This window comes from Moschus berezovskii, chromosome 13, assembly GCF_049115385.1.
Source record: "Moschus berezovskii isolate FMDL1 chromosome 13, NW_MosBer_1.0, whole genome shotgun sequence".
Classification (NCBI taxonomy): domain Eukaryota; kingdom Metazoa; phylum Chordata; class Mammalia; order Artiodactyla; family Moschidae; genus Moschus; species Moschus berezovskii.
In genome coordinates this window covers 68,101,354-68,117,851 of record NC_142472.1, presented here as the reverse complement: position 1 = coordinate 68,117,851, position 16,498 = coordinate 68,101,354, and the positions used below count along the sequence as shown (strand labels likewise).

The 16,498-nt window shown below is 42.5% G+C and overlaps 1 protein-coding gene across 6 annotated transcripts in view; it reads right to left on the bottom strand.

Moving 5' to 3' along the window:
* Positions 1-5,856: 5,856 nt before the first annotated feature.
* CAB39L (calcium binding protein 39 like) overlaps positions 5,857-16,498 on the bottom strand; it is a 92,721-nt gene continuing 82,079 nt past the window's right edge. For all 6 annotated transcript variants that reach the window (XM_055426113.2, XM_055426115.2, XM_055426114.2 and 3 more), the window contains one exon: positions 5,857-8,172. In XM_055426113.2, coding sequence (XP_055282088.1) covers positions 7,993-8,172 — 180 coding nt within the window. In that variant the 3' untranslated portion in view covers positions 5,857-7,992. The remainder of the gene's footprint in view (positions 8,173-16,498) is intronic.

The window sequence follows — 16,498 nt, the reverse complement described above, 5'->3', positions numbered from 1 at the left end:
GAAAGATGATGCTGTGAAAGTACTGCACTCAGTATGCCAGCCAATTTGGAAAACTCAGCAATGGCCACAGGACTGGAAAAGGTCAGTCTTCATTCCAATCCCAAAGAAAGGCAATGCCAAAGAATGCTCAAACTACCGCACAATTGCACTCATCTCACACGCTAGTAAAGTCATGCTAAAAATTCTCCAAGCTAGGCTTCAGCAATATGTGAATCGTGAACTTCCAGATATTCAAGCAGGTTTTAGAAAAGGCAGAGGCACCAGAGATCAAATTGCCAACATCCGCTGGATCATGGAGAAAGCAAGAGAGTTCCAGAAAAACATCTATTTCTGCTTCATTGACTATGCCAAAGCCTTTGACTGTGTGGATCACAATAAACTGTGGAACATTCTGAAAGAGATGGGAATACCAGACCACTTGACCTGCCTCCTGAGAAACCTGTATGCAGGTCAGGAAGCAACAGTTAGAACTGGACATGGAACACCAGACTGGTTCCAAATAGGAAAAGGTGTACGTCAAGGTTGTATATTGTCACCCTGCTTATTTAACTTCTATGCAGAGTACATCATGAGGAACGCTGGGCTGGAAGAAGCACAAGCTGGAATCAAGATTGCGGGGAGAAATATCAATAACCTCAGATATGCAGATGACACCACCCTTATGGCAGAAAGTGAAGAGGAACTCAAAGGCCTCTTGATGAAAGTGAAAGAGGAGAGTGGAAAGGTTGGCTTGAAGCTCAACATTCAGAAAACGAAGATCATGGCATCTGGTCCCATCACTTCATGGCAAATAGATGGGGAAACAGTGGAAACGGTGTCAGACTTTAATTTTTGGGGCTCCAAATCACTGCGGATGCTGATTGCAGCCATGAAATTAAAAGACGCTTATTCCTTGGAAGGAAAGTTATGATCAACCTTGATAATATATTAAAAAGCAGAGACATTACTTTGCCAACCAAGGTCCGTCTAGTCAAGGCTATGGTTTTTCCCGTGGTCATGTATGGATGTGAGAGTTGGACTGTGAAGAAATCTGATCGCCGAAGAGTTGATGCTTTTGAACTGTGGTGCTGGAGAAGACTCTTGAGAGTCCCTTGGACTGCAAGGATATCCAACCAGTCCATTCTAAAGGAGATCAGTCCTGGGTGTTCATTGGAAGGACTGATGCTAAAGCTGAAACTCCAATACTTTGGCCACCTCATGAGACGAGTTGACCCACTGGAAAAGAGTCTGATGCTGGGAGGGACTGGGGGCAGGAGGAGAAGGGGACGACAGAGAATGAGATGGCTGGATGGCATCACCGACTCGATGGACATGAGTTTGAGTGAACTCTGGGAGTTGGTGATGGACAGGGAGGCCTGGCGTGCTGTGATTCATGGGGTCACAAAGAGTCGGACACGACTGGGCGACTGAACTGAACTGAACTGAATGACTGGAATTCTCCCCTTTCCCATCATTTATATTGTCTAATGGGCCTGAGAAGTCCTGGTAGATACATTCCTTTGGTATGAAACGGTCTGCCATTGTTCAGACAGAGGCACTTGCTGACTCTGAATGCTTTATGGCCTTTGTTAAGTTTTACTGAGTCAAGTCATCAAAATCAGAGCTGAGGTAACTTGATGTGATTCTCAGCAGATGATCAATGAGTCCAGATATCCTTTTATTTTTATAGAAACCAGTGAACTGGTGCGGGGTGGGGGGAATGCTGAAGCGAGGTAAGCACGGTTTAGATACAGCAGGTCCTTGGATGAGAAGCAGATGAGATAGTCGGATGGCATCATGGACTCAATGGACATGAGCTTGAGCAAGCTATGGGAGTTGGTGACGGACAGGGAGGCTGGCGTGCTGCAGTCCATGGGATCACAAAGAGTCAGACACAACTGAGCGACTGAACTGAACTGACTGGATGAGAAGCAGGAAGAAAGAGAAACTGCCAGTCGTCTGACCATGTTGTCTTCTTGACATCGAACACCTGTGTCTCTGGTTCACGGGGAGATTTTTTTATATGTTTATCCAAGTGTTCTGTGTCACGTGGGCATGTCCCAAAGTGCAAACAAACCAACCTGAAGACGTATGATGCTAGATGGCCATTTATTATCTTCCATAAAAGCTGCAGTTTGCCAGTTGACCTGGGCATCATGGGGTCCTTCACATGGCATCTCTATGCACAGGGTACATTGTGCCAGGTGATTGTGACTTTTTAGAGGAGATATTTTTCTGGAAAGAAGCACCTGGAGGAAGGTTGACGGTCCAAGAAGTTGTACCAGCAAGTTGAACCTCCTCTTCACTGTCACCTCAAACAGCAGTCTCTTATTTGTCCCGAGGGGCCATCTCCCAGGCATCCTTTTAGCCAAGTTTTGCGTGCTCTTAACGCCCTGATCTTTGAGAAGGGATTTGGAACTAAGCCCAGTCAAGGGTCCAAGGCTCCTGCTTCTGGCCCCTGGGTTTGAACCTTGCCCCACCATGTGCTTACCGGACAATCCCCGGCCAGTGACCCACGCTCTCTGAGCCTCGGTTCCCGCATTTGTAAAGTCAGGATCATAAGAGCACTTGCCTCATAGGAGGTTCTAAGGTTTGAGTTTAGTATCTGTGAAGCACCTGGAATCGGGTCAACCCAGAGAAGGCTCAGATCGGCCACAGTTGCTCTCAGAGGCTCCCTCGCTCAGCACTCCCCAGGCCAGGCCACTGCCCTCCAGACTGACACCGCTCTGACAGGCAGGATGCAGGTCACTTCCTGCTGAAAAGCCAGCTGCCTCCACGATGGCCCTGAACCCTTGAGGTGCCACTGAAGGCTCCCCTCCAAGATCCCTCCCCGTCTCCACACGCTCAGTACTCAGGGCACACACCTGTCATCTCTGGCCACATGTGATTCATGCCCCTGCCCCTTCCACCCAGACTCTACACTGGAGTGTGATTCCCTCTCCCACTGGCCGTGAACCCCAAGGGGTCGCTGAGGGAGTCAACATGGGAGTGACCCTGGGTTGGCACATCACAATTTTATCTCGTTGATTCTCTCTGAAGCAGCTTCTCTTTCCCCATCATGTTACAGGTAGGAAAATGAAGGTGAGTGATTCTCAAGATCAAATCCTTGTCATGAAGCCCAGCTATGGTTGTCCCCACCATCTGTGTAGTTCCATCAACACCACACAACCCTTTAGTGTCATTTAAGAGGGAAAACCAGCCAGAGGTCTTCACGGGGATAAGATGCTAAGAGGGTGTGAGAACACAGCCCCCCAGTGCGGCACCTGCACGGTGAGTTTGGAACATGTCCATTTAACTGAGCTGCAACAGGCTTCCAGGGTCTTCTCTCCTGCCTGGCTGGGCTCAAAAGAAAGTTGGCAGCATTGCAAATGGAAGTGAGGTGGCAGCCACCCTTTCACTGGGCAGGTGGAGCCATGACAGCTCGGGCCTCCTGGCTGGGCCTGTCGTCAGGGTCCAGCACCACCACCCCCCCGGCACCCTGTCCTTCAGCTGCTCCAAATCTAGGCTCAGCCAGGGGAGCTCTACAATGAATTGTGCCATCCTGCAGTCAACCACAGGCTTTCCAGGTGGCACTAATGGTAAAGAACCCACCTCCCAATGCAGGAGGCACAGGAGGCACGGGTTTGGTCCCTGGGTCGGAAGATCCCCTGGAGGAGGGCATGGCAACCTATGCCAGTATTCTTGCCTGGAGAATCCCACGGACAGAGAAGCCTGGCGGGTTACAGTCCATGGGGTCGCAAAGAGTCGGACACGACTGAGCAACTGACACTTTCACTTTCTTTTTTCAGAGTCAAGAGATTGTTCAAAAGGATCCAGAAATTCAAGATGGAGTCTCTTATCCCACACATAGGTCTAACATCTTCTTCCAGCATCAGACAACCATATGGAGCAAAGCTGCCCCTGAAATGAAGCAAGCTTTTGAAATTTTCCTGCTGAGTGCTCCTTCAGCAGGATTTCCTCCTTTCCTTGGGGGCCGTGATGAAGGGTGTATCTGTCCTGGGGGTGGGGCTGAAGACCAGGCTTGGGGGAGGCAGCCTGGACGCTGGGGTCAGGCCTGGCCCTCAGGCCTGGCCCTGCTGCAGCTGTTTGACCGGGTAAAGTTACTTACCCTTTCTGTGAGTCAGCGCTTTCCTCCGTCAGCTCTGGGACTGATACAAAGGGGTTTCTGCAGAGGCTTAGCACCGGCTAGGCTGCTCATTTTGCTGTACTTTGCTTTAATTAGGTAGTCATATAATAACACTTTCTTTTTAAAAGGGGGAACTCATGTACACCTGGGGCGAATTCATGTCAATGTATGGCAAAACCAACCAATATAATATTGTAAAATAAAAAAAAATAAATAAAGATCAAAAAAAAAATAAAATAATTTTTTTAGTATTTTTATTTTTTAATTTTTTGGCCACCCCAAATGGCATATGGGATCTTAGTTCCCCAACCGGGGGTCAAACCCACGCCCCCTGCACTGGAAGCAGTCTTAACCACTGGAGCGCCAAGGAAGTCCCATAACAGCACTTTCTGTAGGTCAAAAATAAAATCACAAGCTTCCCTAGTGGCTCAGGGTGGTAAAGAATCAGCCTGTCAATGCAGTTGATCCCTGGTCCAGGAAGATCCCACATGCCACAGACCAACTAAGCCCGAGTGCCCCAACTATTGAGCCTGTGGTCCACAAGAGAAGTCCATGCACTGCAACTAGAGTAGCCCCCACTTGCAGCAACTAGAGACAGCCTGCTTGCAGCGATGAAGGCCCAGCACAGCCAAAAATAAATAAATAAAATTATGTAAAAAAAAAAACAACAACACCCCAAATACAAAATCACATCCGTGTTCACAGCCATCTTCTGTCTTTTCAATCTTCTTAGGAAGACTAAGTCTAGCTTTTCCAGGTCTCTTTTTGTTTCGGGCTTTATCTAACTATGGGCCCTCATTAAAATAGCCAAAACCTTCCTGAAAGAACAGGCATGAAAAGATGGTGGTGATTCATCCATACGTACAATATTCTTTTGGATAACACAGAAAAAAACAAGTAAAATATATAAATCTGAAGTGCCTCTAAGACTAGAAAGATACGTCAAGTTATTTTAAAACAACTATCATTTCATATTTTAAAAATCCTAGTGATTTTTGAACTTCATTTTCCTTCACATGCTTCCAGTCACTTTCAGGTCATATGTCGTTTCCAGATCGCACCGTGGCTCAGAGCAGCTGCGTGTCACACGGACCAGCAAGTGTGGTTGCTGACAGAGGCACTGGGAAGCTCGCTGCCCACCCCGCTCCAGTAGGTACTGCTCCCCAGAGCCTTCCAAAGACAGGCAGCCACAGAGGCTGGCAGTCAGAACGGTTGCTCAACGACCGCGTGCTTCCTGGCCTTTCCTCCCACGATAATAATCCTAACATTTGGGCCTGGCTTGAGCCAGAGCCCCGTCCAAAAACAATATGATCTCAATCCATCCTGGCTTCGTTCTAGAGCCTTCACCCCTGGGAGCCTACCAGGCGGCAGTGGGGGAGGTCATAGCATGAGTCCAGACCCCCAGGACCGCCCCTCGTTCACAGCCCTGGGGATGAAAAACAGAATAAGAGTAGGAGTTTGGCCTCTGGCCACCGTGGCTTTGCTCCCCAGCTCTGGTCCATGTTGTCTGGGATAAACTCCTTAGCGCCTTGGTTTCCTCAAGTGTAAAATGGGAATGACTCTGGCTGTAGTGAAGCAGCCGTGAAATGTCTACTGCCTGACAGGCAGCCCTTGGTCAAGGGCAGGGAGCCTCACCGGGTGGGAGGAGCGGGGAATGGGACAGCTGGGTCCGTGGGGCCTCCGGGCAGCCCGGTGCTTTCCCTGTTTGGAGCGGTGACAAGAACACAGGGGTGGGGCACGCAGAGAGAAATGAAACCGACCAAGGAGTATGTGGCACCTTTTCATTTAGTCAGTCTTTATTTAAATGTGTGCTTTTGAAATGGCTTATTAAATATGACCTTTTCAAAACTCAAATCTCACAATATTTACAGTGACTTTTATGCAAACGTACTTTAACTGTGAGCTTTTGGCTCCCTCTTTCTCACGTTAATAATTTACAAATTTGTATCACAGCAAAACCCCAGCTACTTCATTTATTATGGGGGTTTGCTAGGAAAGAGCTAATTCAAGCTCAGAAGAAATAAAATATGTTTTACTTATCAAAAAAAGAATTCTAACAAGGTTTTGCTTTCCACTTGAAAGCACGAGTCCCATGATGTGTGGGACAGTATCTAAGCAAAGAAATAAATTTCCAATAGTCATTGCTGCGCCTTCTTTCTTTCTTTTTTTTTTTAATATTTACACTCATCTCTTTTAAACAAACAAAACCAGAAAAGTCAGATTCGAAGAGACTCTGGACTGTCAGGGAATGTTATAAAAATTATCTGACCTCAGCAACGCAAGATTGAAGGCCATCAGATGGTCCAGCACTGATCAGTGCTGCTACAAGAAGCTCCCGCAGACCCGATAGCATCTGCCTCAGAATTCAACGCTGGGGCTGGGGGAGGGGAAAAACGTAGTCAAGAAGGATGAAACCACGCCAGGTGATGCTTCAGATGCCAAATCTGCAAAAGCATGGATCCTGGAGAGGGATCTTCCCCTCTCTGGCTGGAGAAATATCTGGTTCAAGAACACAGTACCCTACATTGTAAAAATTGAAGATTCCTACTGAAGGCACTAATTCATGATCTGGAAACAGAATCATTAAAAAAAAAAAATACAAAAAAAAATACAGACTAACAATTGTACCTTTAATGTCTTGTAAATATAGCTTTAAAATTCCATTTTGTACACTTGATGTCTGAAAACAAACCGTGACCTTTATTTTTAAAAAACACAAATCAATTCCTAAATCATCCTAGTATGCAAGAGAGTACTTGAGACCAACATTTTTACAGAAACCTTTTCAGTGAAGAATCTGATGTGAAATTACAGTGACAGATCAGAAATTAGAGTGAAAGTTTATTTTAGTCCTTTGAGGTTTTCATGCATGTAATCATTTGTCCTTGCAACTGCAGTGTCCCTTATGTATAAGTGGTCTAACACCCTGTGTGGCCCTCTGGACCTGTGGTTTTACACACACTGGGCATCTCGATGCAATGATTCTTACTCCGAAAAACACTTTCACCACAAAACTTCTTTCCCAAATTTAGAAGTATGAATGAAATATTCCAAATATTCACTAACCCTATAGAAGTCTGTGAAACAGCAATTACTTCTGCTAGAGCTGTGGTTCTTAACCGTCTGTTACAAGTTTTCAAGTGAGCAGGTCCTATCCCGCTGGGTCCTCCATGCCTATGATCCTTGTTAGACCATCCTGTTTATACCTAGTTGGTTCCATGCTAACCTGGTCAGAGCAGGGTGTGTGTATGTGTGTGTGTGTGTGTCTACCATGAGTCGGGTGTGCAGAGGAGACTCATTGAGATGGAATGTGGAGTCATAAGCAGAAAGGAGGGTGTCAGTTTCCTAGGAAGTTAAGAATGACTGATTACGGTTAAAAGATGTGGGCAGGGAATAGAACGTGTAATGGCTGAGAATACGGATCTTATTTTCTTAGTCCTTAAGAAATCTGTGGGTCCAGCTGCAGATGGGCAAAACAATTTTGTGCATCTTGCCCCAACTCCCAATTCTCCTCTGGGAATTTAATGAGGGCTGGGTGACATCCACCCTTCGAGTTCCCACCACTTGGTGGCTCGTGGTGACTGAGGGTTCATCTGCAAGCCCACAGCCTTGCTGCCTTTCATTAAGAAAGGGTTAAAGTTGCTTTTATCAATTTTCCAATACAATGGCTCTGATTTCATATAAATAATCACAAGTTAAAATGAATATATTATTCTAAATTAATTTTTTTTCATTCAAAAGATTATATTTCACCTACCCTGAATGACAGACTGAGAAAAATCAGGGACCTCCACAGCCTTCCCAAGAATGGCTACTTTTTGAAATGACACTTTTCATACGAACTGAATAAACAAGACGGTGACGGTGGCAGGAAACTCGGTGGGACTTCAAGGGGCCACTTTCTTCAAGTCACGAATCTGTTTAATCAGGTAGTTCTTCTCATCGGTGAACTGCTCATCGTCGGTCCTTTCTTTTTGGAAGTTGCTCAGAAACTCAATGAGTTTGGGTTGGTTTTTCAGAAGAATCTCTACAATAGGCTGAGTTTTGTGAGGACTGGCCACAAACACCTGAATCGTGAGAAACAAACACCTAGGTCAAGGAACGCACACCTGGAAAACATGGTGCCCTCCCGTGTCTCATTTGTTACTTGATTTATTAAACACAGGGAGCCCAAGATTTTACTCCCTTTTGGAAGAAAATCATGGTGCAGGTGACATGAGAGTCCATGAATCAGATTTCCTCTTTCTTCTTTGGTGGATTGTATGTTCCTTGGGATTTGTCCATTTCATCTAGGTTACCTAATTTATTGATGTACAATTATTTGTAGTATTCTCTTATAATCTTTTATTTCTATAAGGAGGTTGAATCAGGAACCAAAAACCTCTCAACAAAAGTCCAGACAGAACCAAATGATTTCACAGTAAATTCTACACATTTTAAAAGAGAAATCAACACCAATCTACTTCAAATTCTTTCAGAAAATAAAGGAGAAGGGAATAATTCCTAACTTGTTATATGAGGTTAGCATTATGCTGTTACCAAAGCCAGACAAAACCACCACAAGAAAACTACAGACCAATATCCTTTATGAATGAAGATGCAAAAATCCTCAACAAAAGACAAGTAAATGAAGTCCAGAATAATAGTAAAAGGATTACACACTATGACCAAGTGGGATTTATCCCAGAAATACAAGCATGGCTCAACATGATGAAATCAATCAATGTAATACACCACATGTACTGGACTGAACTACATCCTCTCAAAAGATGAATAAAGCCCTAACCCTCGGTACCCGTGAATATGACCTTATTTGAAAGTAGAGATGTAATCAAATTAAGATGAGTTCATACTGGGCTAGGCTGGACCTGAATCCCATTATTAATACCAGTATCCTTAGAGGAAGAGGAAATTTTGGACACAGAAACACACAGACATAAGCAGAAGAAAATGCCATGTGAAGATGGAGACAGGAATGCAGAAAAATGAGCATTACTTCAGACACAATGAATAAACCTGAATTAAACTGGGATTATGCATCTATAAGGAAAGGAGTGCTGAGGACTGCTGGCAATCGCCAGAAGCTAGGAGGGAGGCCTAGATTCTCCCTGAAAGCTCCAAAAGGAGACAAGCTTGCTGACACCTTGATTCTGGACTTTTAGTCAACAGAATGCAGAGTCAGCGACTTTCTGTTGTTTTAGGACACTTAGCCTATGTACTTCGTTAAAGCAGCTCTAGGAAGTCAATAGACACGTGAGTACATTGAAAGAAAACCATATGATCATTTTAACTCATGCAGAAAAGTATTTGACAAACTCCAATACCTTTTCATAATAATTAAAATAAAGCTTACTCAACATGGGACAGCTGGAAATCCACATGCAAAAAAAAAAAATTAAGTTGGACCCTTATTTCACACCATAAACAAAAATTAACTCAAAACTGATCAAAGACCTAAATATAAGAGCTAATAAAACTTTTAGAGGAAAATATATAGGTACATCTTCATGACCTTGGATTTAACAGTGGTTTCATAGCTACATCAAAAGCATGAGCAAGAAAAGAAAAAAATGGGTAAAGTGAACTTCATCAAAATTTAAAACATTTGTGCATCAAAGGATACCATCAAGAGAGTGAAAAGACAACATAAAGAATGTTAGAAAATATTTACAAATCGTATATATGACCAGTGTCTATTATCCAGAATATATAAAGAATTCTTTCAATGCAACAGCAAAAATACACACAACGCTTTTTAAAAAGGGGCAAAGGACTTGAGTGAACATTTCCCCAAAGAAAATATATAAATTATTGATATGCATGTGAAAAAAAAGTTCAACATCATTAGGTCACTAGGAAACACAAATGAAAACCGCCATGAGACTAGTGCTTGCTGTGTGCTCAGCTGCTCAGTCATGTCCAACTCTTTGCGACTCCATGGACTGTAGCCCACCAGGCTCTTCTGTCCATGGGATTCTCCAAGCAAGAATACTGGAGTGGGTTGCCACTTATTCCTCCAGAGTATCTCCCCAACCCAGGGATTGAACCCATGTCCCCTGTATTGATAGGCAGATTCTCTCCTGCTGAGCCACCCGAGAAGCCCATTTTTTCTGTGCATATGGCTAAATGTAATAATTGAGACAAAACTGGGCTTCCCAGGTGGTGCTAGTGGTAAGGAACCCATCTGCCAATGCAGGAAAGCAGGAGACAGGGGTTCAGTCCCTGGGTCCACAAGATCCCCTGGAGGAGGGCATGGCAACTCACACCTGTATTCTTGCCCAGAGAATCCCATGGACAGAAGAGCCTGGGACTACAGTCCATAGGGTTGCGACACCTCACTCATGCACCATATATGCTCAAGTTCCAGCAGCTCTGAGTGTGGTGAGCTGTAAGGCACTGACCAACCCCATCCTCTACATGGCTTAGTAGAAAGTGGCAGTCCGGTCCTTTGCTATTAAGGAGGCTAACAGGGAAAGGAAAGAGATACCAGCTCATAGTGGATTCCTAAATTCCCATTGGGCACATTTCTGGAAGAGGCAGGATCATAGAGACAAAGGTCTCCTGAACCTAGTATCCTAGAATTACACTTAAAAATAAAATACTTCATGTTTATTTATTTTTTCTTGGCGTATAATTGCTTTACAATGTTTTGTTATTTCTGCTGTACAGTAGGATGAATCAGCTCTATGTATCCATCCATCCATCCACACCTTCCTGAGCCTCCCTTCCACCTTGTCCAGATTGTTTTCATTTTAATCTAACTGTAACTTTTAAACATTTTTAAATTTTTATTTATTTATTTGGCTGTGCTGGGTTTTAGTTGCCGCATGTGGTATCTTTGATTTTTGCTGTGGCACGCGGGACCTTTAGTTCTTTAGTTGTGGCATGTGAACTCTTAATTGGAGCATATGGGATCTAGTTCCCCGACCAGGGATCGAACCCGGGCCCAGGGCACTGGGAGCGTGCAGTCTCAGCCACTGGACCACCAGGCAAGTCCCTAACTTTAACTTTTTTAATTTAACATTTTGCAAGTGAAGAAACAGATCCAAATGGATTTGCCCAAAGTCACTGGCAACTGAGCCACCACAAACACCCAGGTCTCTTGAGTTCTGGCCAGTCCTTTCCCATCGTACACTCTTGTTTGTCAATAGCACAGAAAACACGAAATGGCATCTCATTCAAGTCCTTGAACAATCCAAGCAAGCTAATGAAAACTGGCCATTAACAATCTGGTGAAGACATTTTTAGACCACGTTTTCTGTATCTTATGGGAGGTACTTGGGGAAAGAGACTATTATTAATAAAGAACTGCTAAATAACTGAAAAAAAAACTGAAAAATAACTTAATTTTTCTAAATAACAAAATATTATTTTTGGCAAGTGAACAATTCAGTGTGCATTTCAGTGGAAGCAAGAAAGTCAGGGTCCGGGTACGTCCAGTTTATACGCATGCAAGTAAACAAGTGGTCAACTATTTTTAAATGTACCTACTCTATCCACTAATGAGACGATCCAAATTCTGATCTCACAGGATGGAAGTAGGTTATTTTGTATTTTGCCACCCACTGAATACTTCTATAATATTGCACTTTGGAACAAAATTATATGAAGCATGTTTTCATCTAGGATGGCATAGTAAAACCCTGTGGGAGCTAGAATGACAAAACAATGGCAAGCCTTCTATAATTTCCTCAGTCAAAAAGGAAGGATGTTAACAGGGTCTATCATTTTATACTGTGCAGGCATTTTCCTGTCCTACAAGAGCCTATTTTTATTCCATCCAATTTGTGCTTATTCCTTATGAAATAATACAGAGAATAGCACAGCAAGTAACAGATTTCAAGTTCCCATCATCAGCTCTATCATTTCTGCCATATGTGCCTTCAGAATCTGAATAAAATAAAACACTGCAGATAAAGGCCATTAGACACTTCTTGATGTCATTCTCTTTCCTGATGTCATTCTTCCTCTTGTGAGGTGACTGCTATCCTGAATTTGGTTATTTATCATTTCCATGCAGGTTTTTAGACACTAACTACATACGTGTGAATCTATACAGAGTATAGTTTTTCATGTTTTTAAACTTTAAATAAATAAAATCCTTTTAATATTTGCTTAATCCCACTCAATGTTTCTGAGACTCACCTACATTGATCCCATATAACTCTATTAATTTTAAACCATTACTATATGCTATTATATGAATATACCACAATTTATTGTCTTAGATTTCTGCAAATAACCCTTTTTTTTTCATTTTGCAACATGTGAAACAATGTGCTATAAACATTTTGGTACATAATTCCTTATGCCTGTGAGCAAGATTGTCCAGGAAATGGGATTTTAGGAATGAAGAGTATGGACACTTTCAGTACTTTATTTTGCTAATACAAGCACTCTCCCAAGTGCTTGTATTAATACAATTTACAGTGCGCAAACCTACTGTCCCCCAACCTTACCACAATTTGATATTGTCAGACCTAAACATTTTTGGCAATATGAAAAATGTAACGTGACATCTCATTGATATTTTAATGGCCATTTCCATGATTGCCACTGAGATGAGCATCTTTACTTATTGGTTGGCCAATCAGCTTTCCCTGGAGAAGGAAAGGGAAACCCACTCCAGTATTCTTGCCTGGGAAATCCCACAAACAGAGGAGCCTGGCAGGCTACAGCCCATGGGGTCACAGTGTGGAACACAACTGAGTGACTAAACAACAAACAACAACAAAAACAGGTTTCCTCATTTGTAAGTTACCAACTTGTATCTTCTGCCCATTTTTCTAGTTAATCGTTTGCCTTTTTCTAAATGATTTGTCAACTCTATGTGTCACATTCTGTCCTGTTCTCTCACTTTGTTTATGATGTCTTTTCAAATAGGTGTTAAATCTGAATGTCAAACGTTATTTCCTTTTATGGCTTGTGATTTCAAATTCTTTTTAAAAATTCTTCCTTCCCCAACATCATAAAAGGTTTATTTTCTCTTTTAAAAGTTAAAAGATGTTTTGCTTTTCAAGTGTAGATCTCTACTGATAATTTATTTCTGAATACAGTGCATGGGAGTTTTCTATATTAATAATCCCTTATCCTAGAACCATACACAGAAGAACTATACAAAAAAGATCTTCATGACCCAGATAACCACGATAGTGTGATCAGTCACCTAAAGCGAGACATCCTGGAGTGTGAAGTCAAGTGGGCCTTAGGAAGCATCACTACAAACAAAGCTAGTGGACATGATGGAATTCCAGTTGAGTTGTTTCAACTCCTAAAAGATGATGCTGTGAAAGTGCTTCACTTAATATGCCAGCAAATTTGGAAAACTCAGCAGTGGACACAGGACCTGGAAAAGGTCAGTTTTCATTCCAATCCCTAAGAAAGGCAATGCCAAAGAATGCTCAAACTACCGCACAATTGCACTCATCTCACACGCTGGTAAAGTAATACTCAATTCTCCAAGCCAGGCTTCAACAGTATTTGAACCGTGCACTTCCAGATGTTCAAGTTGGATTTAGAAAAGGCAGAAGAACCAGAAATCAAATTGCGAACATCCACTGGATCATCAAAAAAGCAAGGCAGTCCCAGAAAAACATCTACTTCTGCTTTATTGACTATGCCAAAGCCTTTGACTGTGTGGATCACAACAGACTGTGGAAAATTCTTAAAGAGATGGGAATACCAGATCACCTGACCTGCCTCCTGAGAAATCTGTGTGCAGGTCAAGAAGCAACAGTTAGAACTGGACATGGAACAACAGACTGGTTCCAAATTGGGAAAGGAGTACGTCATGGCTGCATCTTGTCACCCTGCTTATTTAACTTATTTGCAGAGTTCATCATGAGAAATTCCAGGCTGGATGAAGCACAAGTTGAAATCAAGATTGCCGGGAGAAATATCAATAACCTCAGATATGCAAATGACACCAACTTTATGGCAGAAAGCAAAGAAGAACTAAAGAGCCTCTTGATGAAAGTGAAAGAGGAGAGTGAAAAAGTAGGCTTAAAACTCAACATTCAGAAAACGAAGATCATGGCATCTGGTCCCATCACTTCATGGGAAATAGATGGGGAAACAATGGAAACCATGTCAGACTTTATTTTTTTGGGCTCCAAAATCACTGCAGATGGTGACTGCAGCCATGAAATTAAGACGCTTGTTCCTTGGAAGAAAAGCTATGACCAACCTAGCCAGCATATTAAAATGCAGAGACATTACTTTGCCAACAAAGGTCCATCTAGTCAAAGCTATGGTTTTTCAAGTAGTCATGTATGGATGTGAGAGTTGGACTATAAAGAAAGCTGAGCACTGAAGAATTTATGCTTTTGAACTTGGTGTTGGAGAAGACTCTTGAGAGTCCCTTGGACTGAAAAAAGATCAACCCAGTCAATCATAAAGGAAATCAGTCCTGAGTATCCATTGGAAGGACTGATGCTGAAGCTTAAACTCCAATACTTTGGCCACCTGATGTAAAGAACTGACTCATTTGAAAAACCCTGATGCTGGGAAAGATTGAAGGCAGGAGAAGGGGACAACAGAGGATGAGATGGTTGGATGGCATCACTGACTCAATGGACATGAGTTTGAGTAAGCTCTAGGAGTTGGTGATGGACAGGGAAGCCTGGCGTGCTGCAGTCCATGGGATCGCAAAGGGTCAGACATGACTGAGCGATTGAACTGAACTAAGAAACATTTATTAACAGTAACTCTTTCTTTAGTGATTTATAATTTCTCCACTACCAAATATCAAATTTTCATATTTGCACAGGCTCACTTCCGGGCTTTACTCTGTTTTGTTGCTCTGTTTATCTGCCTCCATGCCAATACAGTACTATTTCCATTTATGATAAATCCAGAGGAATTCTTAATATATAGTAGGGTGGATTTCTCTACCTTGTTTTCTTTTAAAATTGTCACAGATAATCCCAGGCCATTGCTCTATCATACAAATTTTAGAATCAGCTAGTCAAGTTCCAAAAAAGCCCTGCTAGGATTCTGAATGCAATTAAGTAGAATTTATAAATTAATATGGGATTTGAATGGCTCTAGTGGTTTTTTGCACAATAAAGATCTGGTGGCCTGAAAGATGGACCAAAAAATTTTTTTAACCTTTCAAAGCAACAATTACACACCTTAAAAATTGCTGTGTCTCTGACTTATAGATATAAATTCAATCACAGAATATACCTTACAAAGATTAAAAAGAAAAAAAGAGGTTGGAACTCTCTCAACCCTTAATTCTATTCTAGATACTTATCCTAAGAAAATAATCCTAAAAATGGAGACAAATTAGCTTGATACATAAAATGCTCATTGTAGCTACAAATTGAAAATAGCCTAACTATAAACAACACGGGAATATTTAAGTAAACTAGAGTAAATAAACTCAGTGAAAAACTGTGATACCGATAAAACTATTGACTCTTTTAAAAAGCTATATATGACAACAATGAATTAGTGTTCACATATGGTATAGCATTAAGTGATAAAATTAGTGTATCAATACTGTGTGCAATGTGAATTCAACTGCAGAAAAAAACCTTTACATACGTGCACAGGAAAATGAAATTTACTAAAGTCTTTACAAGAGTTAAGTCAGGGTTAGTGGATTACAGATTAGATTTCTCTCACCTACCCTACCTTTTTTTTTTTTTTTTAAAGATCTGACTTCCCTGATGGCTCAGATGGTAAAGCCTCTGCCTCCAATGCGGGAGACCCAGGTTCGATCCCTGGGTTGGGAAGATCCTCTGGAGAAGGAAATGGCAACCCACTCCAGTACTCTTGCCTGGAAAATCCCATGGACAGAGGAGCCTGGTAGGCTGCAGTCCATGGGGTCACAAAGAGTCGGACGTGGCTGAGTGACGTCACTTTCTTTTAAAAAGATTTATTTATTTATTTTGGGGTGTGCTGGGTCTTCATCACTGTGCACAGGCTTTCGCAAGTTGCAGGAAGCTGGGGCTCCTCTCCAGTTGCGGTGCGTGGACTTCTCACTGCAGGGGCTTCTCCCTTTGTGGAGCATGAGCTCGAGGGCGTCCTGGCTTCAGCAGCTGTGGCGCATGGGCTTAGTTGCTCCACGGCATGTGAGATCTTCCTGACCTGGGATCAAACCCATGTCCCCTGCATTGACAGGTGGATTCTTAACCACTGGACTACCAGGGAAGCCCCTACTCTACTTTTAAACAAATCTACTGTTTAAAGCTTCTAGGAGATGATTTTATTACTCTTACATCACAGAAAAAATATTCGAAAAAGCAGGTGTTACATAGACTAGTTTTCTTTTAAAATGCATTAAAATATTTCTAAGCAAGGAATAAGAGTAGTACACTGTGTTCCTTTCAGTTTCATTTAAAGTTCAAAGGAACATTTAAGGCAGACGTGAAATCTTCAAATTCT